We start from the raw sequence: 9,846 nt of genomic DNA, 5'->3' as shown, positions 1-9,846 counted from the left end.
GGGCTAGTGAGGTAGAGCTTGGAGCTTTAGGCAGTATCTTTTCACTAAGTTTTGAAAGACAGTCTCAGCACTGTGTGGGACTGAAGGCTACAGTTCCAGGCTCCTGTCCTGTTCCCCCAACAAAATTCTTATGAACATTTGCTGTCCTACACTGAGCTACTCCAGTCTCTCACTAGAGACTGGCTGAATAAGGAATATGACTAAATGAGGCTCAAGAAAATCAGCTTCCAAAACAATGACTGGGCAGGCCCCAAAGTACCAAGGGGCAGTTAGGTAAGGTCCTGTAAAGTAGGAATGAGGCAGGCTGTTTGTTATATTCTAGAGCATCCAACCTCACTGGATGGATGGATGTGCCGCCAACTAGTGAACTGTTCTGTTAACGTGGCAATCAGGACTACTTTTACTATCATGTTAGAGCCCCACATTCTTATAAACAAAGAACACGGCATCAGACTACATACCAGTGCACTGGGTTCACACTGTGCTACCACATGATTAGTTTTATAATCACCCTTCATTCCAGTCTCTCTCAAGCAAATGGATCACAATAAGCACACTGTATTAACATCTACATTATAGCCTTCCTCTTATTACTGAGTGATCTGGCAAATGGTATGCCTCAGTATCATGTGTGGGTTGTTACTCAGCATACCCACATTTCTAGAAAGCCTTATTGTCTACTATTCACACTGTCACTTAAACACATGAGCTAGGCAAACATGTTCTTTATGTATTTCTCACTGCTCACTTTCAGCCAGTGCCAAATCAATCCTGACCCTTGGAATGCCATGTTTGATGGGGGATAACTGGGCTTTTCAAATGTAAATCAAGGTCAGACCCCTGGGAAAAGCAGAAACAAAACAAAACACACTCCTCATACATGTTTCATATACATATTTATATATATATTTCATATACAAAGTTACATTCCGAACCCCAGGGATTCCATAATAGAAATAAATACTGAAATAACTACATTGCCAAATGAGCTTTTTGCTCATAGAAATGAAGCATCAGCCTCTAAAGAAATAGCAAGTGGGATACTCTAGAACCCATTTTTAAGATTATAGAGGCAAATAAAATTCCAAATAAAATGTCTAGGACAAAAGACAAATTCAGACCATAAAACAGTTAAAATAATGTTGAGAAGTATACGACAAAATTAATAATAAAAACTTATTTTTTTTTTTTTTAAAAAAAGGAAAAGACATTTAGTGTTACAAAATAGCATAACCCTGTTAGAAAAGCACTTATGATTTCCACATTTCTCTCTTCTCTTCCCTTTACAAACTGGGACCAAAATGAGTCCCTTTCTCAACATGATCAATTAAGAAGAGCCCTAAATCTGACTGAATCCTTTGGTAATGGTCATAATACTCACAAGGAAATAAATATTCAGTTCTACAGCATTTGCAAGACACACATTCTTTAGGACAGTTACTTATTATGAGACAAGTGTTTTCCTTTGTTTTGTCACTAAGGCAGCCATTTAAAGGTTCTATTCTCAAATGTAGGAAGACCTTTACAAGAAATGAACAACACAGCAACTCAGAGAATGTATTTTAACCTTTTCTATGCAACACACTTCATGTGAAAAGTTATGTGCTGCATATTTTGTGCTCAAAATGTTTCACACTCTCAACAAGCTGTAGTTATTAAGACATTCATTCCTATTTTAAATTTTAGATCCACATGAGTTAAGAGAAAAACATTCAAAACTGAGTTCCTAAAGAATATTCTCCCTTTGACTCATAGGGATTTTAACCTGCATTGAGCAGTAAGTATTAGGTTGATGTATATGATACTGTCATTTTTGTAGATCAGCAATGGCTGAATATCAGCAATTTTACATGGTTCAATGACATACATAAGCCAAATATAACAAAATGAGAAAATTCTCAGGTATTCCTTATTTCTTCCAATGGGGGTAATTTCTTCTTACATGGAGAGACCAACCCAAGGTACTCAAGCCTCTTCTCTACCATTGATGTAGTAGCTATAGGCAGTTTAAACCAACCACTCGCTGCTTGCAGAAACTTAGATTTGGGCATTTTCTACCAAAGGTACCACCTTGACAAGAATATAAACCTACTGTCGGAGAAAAGGTGGAAGTAAAGCAATCTGTAGAAAATATAGAACTGAAATTATAAACATTAAAGACAAGCTCTAAAAACAAATTGTATAGGCAGTTTTGTACTCTCTCTAGTCCCTGAAGTTTAACAGGGCCACAGACATCTGACAGCTTTAGATAAAATAACTACACACCTATATTCCTTAAGTTAAAGCCAATAAGTTTATAAAGAGCAATAATAAACAACCACTGTAACATGTCTGCATTTTTCATTTTTAACTCCTGATTTCCTAAATTACATTCAGTCATAGAAACATGTAAAAGACTGAAATGTGGGGTCTGACTCTAGGATGTTTATTTACTTCTTGGGATTAAAATTCTCAAACATTTGGCTGTCTCTTTTTTGTGAATTTTATACAACATTCTCCCAAAACATTTAATAGTGTGATTTTTTATTTTAAGGTACTGCCAACAATGGCTCAGATTTAAAATAAAATATCAGTTAAAAACATAACTTATAAGCTATGGAAAAGTGACCTAAGTTTTGGTGGCTTGAAAAAAGTGTCTAAGTAGTTCAAGTTAAAAAATTATCCCTTTCCTAAAGCTTTTACCAAGAGTTTTTTTCCTCCTAGTTATCTAAAGTGGGAAAATTGTACTGTGTATAAAATGTGCTTCTAGACACATGTGACCAAATGTATCCAAAGCCCCCCCCCCACCTCTGATGTATTAAATCCTATGTACTTTATAATCTAGGCTAATCATCTATATGTTTAAAACATACTGGTGGTACTTTTTACAAGTAACTTTCCACTACAGTTCAGAAGTAAAGTACTTAGTCCTTAAGGATGCTGAGACAAGCTGAGACCTTTGTTGCTTCCTTATCCTGAAGCAGTCCTTCTGACTTGGGGTGGGGCAGGGCAGGGGGGCGGTGCCTTTGTCCTGTAAGTTTATATTTTAAATTAGTACTTAAACTTATATTTAGTTTTGCTTAAAGTGATGGATTAAGAATGGTAAATCATACGTTTTCAAGAAGTCTGAGAGGGGAAGAAAAACTATAGCATAATGGTTTTTAAAACTTATTAAACAAGAAAGTCAGTTAAACGCAGACTCTATTTTTCACTCTATTGTGAGTGAAAAGATGTAAAGTCAACTTTTACTTTATGCTATTTTTGCTTCTCTTTCAGTTTTCTTCTTTGAAGATGGCATTTTAATCTCAAAAGGGCATAAAAGCTTAAATGTCATTTATGTACAGAATATCAAGTATGGGCAGTTATATAGTTTTATACAGAACAACAGAAAATACCACTGCTAATCAAATCACTCATTCAGTTCATTAGGCCATACTCCATCACCACTAAAGCTTTACTCTTATTAACTGGTAAGAGCAGTCAAAGAACAACTGGTAAACAAGTGAATTCTTTCCATGGAAAAAAGCTCATCCAACCACCACCATCCATTGATATAAGAAATCCAAACCACAATTTCCTTTAAAAAAAAAAGAAAAAAATCCTCCATTGCTGAAGTGCATCTTCTAAGCCTTTTAAATAATAAACCTTTCAAATATGTCAGTATGAAAATGAGTGACACCAGTCTCAAAAACAAAAAATCAAGTAGAATATTCAGAAAGGCAGGCCTCATAAACTTTAGAGCTCTAATAAGTCAGAAACAAGAAATTTTTATTTAAATAGTGTAGTCTTAATTTCTTTAATATAAAACCCCCCCCCGCAAAATCTGATGAAAACAAAGTTTTATATACCATATAAACAAGATTTGTCAGATTTGAAAGTGAAAGTTAGAGTAATTTACAGTTAGCTTTTAGCCCTCTAAGGACATTTAGATAAATCCTGATAATCCACCTAACATTAGTTTGTGTCAATTTTATAATACATTGGGAGAAACTTTACTATTGTACTTAATGGTACAGTTTCATATATCAAGTATTTCCATTAATTCCATTATTAGTGACAGCTAAAAAGTGACCCCATCAAATGAAGTAAGTGACATTAACTGTGCAAGAGTAAACCACATGTGGATTGCTTTCTAAAATTCGCCAGTTTGCAGAAAGTAAACATTCTTTGATTTGATCATAATATACTGAAATTGCCTATAACACTGGTGCAGTAAATCAGCTAGCTCCTGTATTGTTACAGTAGGACAGATTTTATAGTATAAAGTTAACAGAAAAAAATGCTCACACATCATGTGGTGAAACTTATTTCACAAAGAGACCATTAAATAAAGGGAAAATAAACCATGCAGAAGAGATGGCTTCCCTGTTGCCATCTGTTTCCTATGGGTTCACTCACTACCATACATCACTTGCCACACTATCAAGTGACTCCTTTCTGCTTTGGCGACAGAAGGTTCAAGTGGAAGATCCTCTCCAAGAAGCTCTGATTCTCCACCTTCATCACCTGGTAGATAAGGAGACTCAGATTAGGGACAAGATCGAAGGTGTAGGCTGATGTACATCAGACTCATGGTGAGTCCATTTGCAGCACACATAAAACTTGCCTGATGCCCATTTCAGAGAACACAGTAAAAGAAATGCCATGAGTCAGAATCTTCACTGTGTAACTTCTGCAAAGGACTACTGAGATCAATTTCTCATTGTTAAAATATTACAGGATATGAAAAAAGAAATGGAACAAAAAGTATCAAATTCAATTTTAAAAAAGCATGTGTGTGCACCTGCTAAGTTGCTTCAATTGTATCCAACACTTTGTGACCCTATTGACTGTAAGCCCACCAGGTTCTTTATCCATGGGATTCTCCAGACAAGAACACTGGAGTGGGTTGCCAGGCCCTCCTCCAGGGGATCTTCCCAACCCAGGGAACCCACAGTTCTTATGTCTCCTGCATTGGCATCTGGTCCTTTTACCACTAGCACCACCTGGGAAACCCTTCAAAAAAACATATTTACTATTAAAATCGACCTATGCTTTAAGATAGGTGTCCCAGGTGGCTCAGTGGTTAAGAATCCACTTGCCAATTCAGGAGTCATGGGTTCAATCCCTGGGTGGGGAAGATCCCCTGGAGGAGGCAGTGGCAACTCACTCCAATATTCTTGCCTGGAGAATCCCAGGGACAGAGGAGTCTGGCAGGTTACAGCCCATAGCGTCACAAAGAGTCAGACACACACACACTTCACATGCTTTAAAACAAATTCTGTTTTTCAGGCTGGATTGCCTAGAGATACTGACAAACATAGTTAAGCTATTTTTACATTCCAACTACCATGTTGCAATGGAAGAAAAAGTTCCAAAAATCACCCAGCCAAATGAAGCCCATCTCTATAAAGGTATTCTCCATTCCTACTGACATCACCGTTGCTAAATTTAACATTAAAAATCCTGCCTTTAAAACGTGTCAATAAGCCTTTTACATCAACTCTCCAGCTGTGGCTCGCAGGCTCAGTAGTTGCTCCTTAGCATGTGGGATCTTAGTTCTCCCACCAGGGACTGAACCCACATTCCCAGCACTGCAAGGTAGATTCTTAACCACTGGACCACAAGGGAAGTCCTAATGTGACCTTAAATTTTATATTCCTTTTTTTTTAACAGAATTTATAACTGAAGTATTTGTCACCAGTCTACAACATTATATTCCCTAAAGCCTTATGTTTAGAAACTATGTCAATCATTGTGATTTTAGGCCAGTCCAAAGGGTTTCTTTATTTATAGCAAGTAAATATATGTATCAGTGCTTTATAGTTTACAAAGCACACTTTCATAATCATCAGTTCTCTGTATTTCCTTTTAAACTTCTCTGGCCATTTCTTCTTAGATCCCTTCATAAACTCTAATGATTCTTTAAATGGAGTATTAAAACAGGGTACTATCCTAGAATCTTTTCTTCTGGCCCCTACATATTCTTGGGTGAACTAATCAACCCCTGTGATTTTCAGCACCACTGTATGCCAAGAGTCCCCATATTCCTCCCTCCTGAGATATGAAACCCTTATACCTAAAAGCCCCATGGACTTCTTCCACCTAGACAACTCCCAGCTTCCATGTGCTCCAAGGTCAACATGTCCAGCACCTGTCCTCATTCCTCTCCCTCCACCAGATCTGCTGCTTTTGTTCTGAGAGTCCTTACTGCTAAGTAAATAGATCACTCCCTCTTTCTTCACACCGTTAGTTACCAATTCCCCATCATCGGGCTAGTCTATTCCTACTGTTACTACCTTATTCATTTACTTTTTCCTAACCCATTTTCCTACCTCTAGTCTTATATCTCCAATCCATTTACACACAAATATAATCATATTGCTCCTCTATTTAAAGTTCTCCAATAATTTTCCTTTGCTTTAAAGTACAAACTCCTTAATTAGGTATATAAAGGCCTTTCATAATCCAGACCCTTCCCTTTCTGGATTGATCTGTGGTCAGATTTATACTTGCTTCTACTCCATGCTTTCGTCATTTTAAAATAATTTTTCTTTAATTAAGGCAGTTTCACATTTCAAGCTATCTCTTACCTTGAAATGCCAGTCTTCCCAGCCTTCCCCCTATCATCCCCAACCCAATTCTTCAAGCTCATGCCCTTCAGTGCTGAGTCATCTCAAGCATCATTTCTTGATTTCCCTCTTCCCCTACTTCAAGAAAGAACTGACTACTCTCTATCAGAGCATCTGTAACATTGCAATTTATTGACACATTCTATAATTTACTGGAGGGAGACTTTGTTTTTGTATCTCATGCACACAGCAGATAATTAATGTTTATGAGAGAATGAACAAATGAATTTGGTTATAAACAACACTTAATGAGATATTTTTATTTCTCCACTTTGCAGGTGAAGAAACTGAGGTTCTGGGAGCTTGAATGATTTCCCTAAGGTCTTCGGACTCCATAAGCTCTTCACATACACCTCAATATACGTCCAAACCCTGCTATTTTCTAATGCTCCTTCAAACAAACACACCTTGGTATAAAAAGAAAAAGAATTATGAAAGTAGCAAAAAAAAAAAAGAAATATAAAATCCAAGTAAAGGGTTCAAAGAAAACCTTAGAAAGCACGTATCCGAGTTTCTCATTTATGGTGAGTGAAAACCCACATCACAGGACAGTAGGAACGGAGCCCACAGGACCAATGACCTACCCATTCGGAAGTCAATGTAGCCCTCGCCCCCACTGATGACGAGCACAGACTTCAGGGGAGTCTGGGCGCCGGGCTCCGGTGCCGACGGCCCTGCTCTGTCAGCTGTCAGGTCGGTGCCACCGCCGCCACTCTGTGGGCTGACGACTTGACCTGTTTATAGGGACGCAAGCAAATAGTATTCACCAAGGATCAGAGTGGGAGAGACTCACCTACTCCTGAGTATTTTCAGAAAACTGAACAACATAATAAGTACATTCTAATAAAAGCCTCTGCATGATGAGGAAACATCTATAAGGTCATGAAAGCCCAATCTGAAATCAAGGTAAAGCTATTTTGTCCCAAAGCACAAACACGTCCAGAATCCAGTATGAGAACTGTATATTGCTCAGCTGGTCTTAGCTGTCTGCTTCAGACTATTATAACCTACATCATTTTATCTGAGGGGCAGTGAAAAGATCTCTCCTCTGTCAGGGTACATATGCGTTTACGTAAGAGACTGAGAAAAGTCTTCAACTTAAGCCTTATGAATTTGGATATTCAGAATTAATATCTGAGTTAATTTCAAATCCATAAGTTAAGTTATTAGCTGCTCAGTTGTGTCTGACTCTTTGCAACCCCATGGACTGTAGCCTGCCAGGCTCCTCTGTCCATGGGATTCTCCAGGCAAGAATACTGGAGTGGGTAGCCATTCCCTCCTCCAGGGGATCTTCCTGACCCAGGGATTGAACTCAGGTCTCCTGCATTGCAGGGAGACTCTTTACCATCTGAGCCACCACATGAAAACTCAAATCCAAAGGTTTTCTCATATTTAAAAATAATACATATGACTTTAAATTTAGATGATGCAAATAAAATGACTGGTTAATATATAATTCTAACATTTATGTTTTAAGATATAATCTTTAAGTATGAAATGACAGAAATCTTGAAATATTATTCACACTATAATCTCTATGAGCATGGAGTAACTTCTTGCCAGATCTGCTATTTTTTGATCAAACTACACAGACCATCCCTCGAGATGCTACCAGGACATAGTCCCATGATGTGATACACTTTATAAAAAATTATGTTATGTTGGACATGGACAGGATAGTTTTAATGAACTAGATTTTTATGTATATGTATAAATATTAACAAATCTCAAAAATGAGAAACAACTTGCAGAATAATATATGTGCAACATAAGACTTAAGTTCAAAAATACAAAAAATACTATATATTATTTATAGATATGTCCCAATGTGGTAAAAATACAAAAACATGGGCAGAAGGATACATGTCAACTTCAGGATAGTGGTTATAGATGAGCAGAAAAGAGGGAAGGGAGTAAGATTAGAAGAATATAAAGGAGACTCAAATGAGTCTCTATGGCATTTTTTTTTTTTTTTAAAGCAAGAAAAGCCTGTAACCAGCAATACCACTTCTAAAAGTTTATTTTGAGGAAATAATCATACAAAAATATTACACATACACTTCAGGAAGCTCATTACCATGTTGTTAAGAATACTGAATAGCTGGTTAGGGTACTATGTGCCAGCTAGGTACACTTAATCACTTAGTCTTTGGAACATCCTCAGGAAAAAGTATGGTGGCTAATCTTATATGCGTCAACTTGGCTAGGCTCCATACATTTTTGTCAAACTCCAGTGTAGATACTACTGTGAAGGTATTTTTTAGATATAATGAACATTTAAATCAGTGGACTTTTGAGTAAAGCAGATCACTTACCATAATGTGGGTGGGTCAATCATTTGAAGGCCTTAAGAGAAAAAGATATGTCTCCCAAGGAGAAGGGAATTCTGCCTCAAGGCTGCCTTTAGATTTAAACTGCAAACACTAACTCTTTTCTAGGTCTTCAGCCTGCCCTGAAGATTTCAGTCTTACCAGCCCCCATAATCACATGAACCAACTCCTTAAATTAAATCAACCTCTCTCCCCACAGCATCCTTCTCCTTCTTCCTCTTTCTCTCCCTACCCCACACTTTTTTGGTTTTGCTCCTCTGCAGAACCCTGACTAATACACTGAGAGAACACCATGTCCAACGTCACAGAGCTGCTGTGGCAAAGCCAGATTTAAACTTTAACTTCTAAACTTGTGTCTTACAGGGAAAAAAAATAATCCAAAATCCAAAACACAGATCCTGCTTACAGAGGATCAGCAACATCATTTAGTATTCTCAAGGGACATTTTCCACTGGACATCATAACCACCACTTTTCATCTAGATGGTGCTTTATAGTTCCCAAAGCCCTTTCATTAATCTTTACAACAAATAAGGTTGGTTGAACAGCTATTAGTCACACCCACTTAGGAAATAAAGAAACGAGTATCAGAGGTTAAGCAACTTGCTCGACACAAACACCAAGTGGCAGAGGCCCAGACCCCCAGACCACGTTTGTCCTTTGCCACGACTCTGATAGAGGTATGAGGGCACATTTTCCATCTCTTCCTGAATAGAGCCTTGATGACAGGGCTTCTTAGACATCTCCTTTATGAGGTCAAAACCACTCTTGGTATTCTGCAGTGACAAAACAATACTACTGCTTTTCAAAAGTGAAAGAAGTCTCTTAAATAAAATCAAGTTTGTTTTTGGGGTGGAAGAGAGATTCTAAAATAGCTTCTATCAAGTATCTCTATAGCACTTTATTCATATCTCCATTATAGACCAT

At 37.5% G+C, this 9,846-nt stretch overlaps 1 protein-coding gene across 4 annotated transcripts in view; it reads right to left on the bottom strand.

The window, feature by feature from the left end:
* Positions 1–879: 879 nt before the first annotated feature.
* SPAG9 (sperm associated antigen 9) overlaps positions 880–9,846 on the bottom strand; it is a 154,110-nt gene continuing 145,143 nt past the window's right edge. For all 4 annotated transcript variants that reach the window (XM_061143714.1, XM_061143711.1, XM_061143713.1 and 1 more), the window contains 2 exons: positions 7,175–7,324; positions 880–4,485 (listed from right to left, as the gene is read on the bottom strand). In XM_061143714.1, the coding sequence (XP_060999697.1) occupies positions 4,370–4,485; positions 7,175–7,324 (266 nt within the window). In that variant the 3' untranslated portion in view covers positions 880–4,369. The remainder of the gene's footprint in view (positions 4,486–7,174; positions 7,325–9,846) is intronic.

The sequence above is a fragment of the Dama dama genome, chromosome 5 (assembly GCF_033118175.1).
Source record: "Dama dama isolate Ldn47 chromosome 5, ASM3311817v1, whole genome shotgun sequence".
Classification (NCBI taxonomy): Eukaryota; Metazoa; Chordata; class Mammalia; order Artiodactyla; family Cervidae; genus Dama; species Dama dama.
Note: the sequence above shows the minus strand (reverse complement) of the source record. Positions and strands in the feature narration are given on the sequence as shown.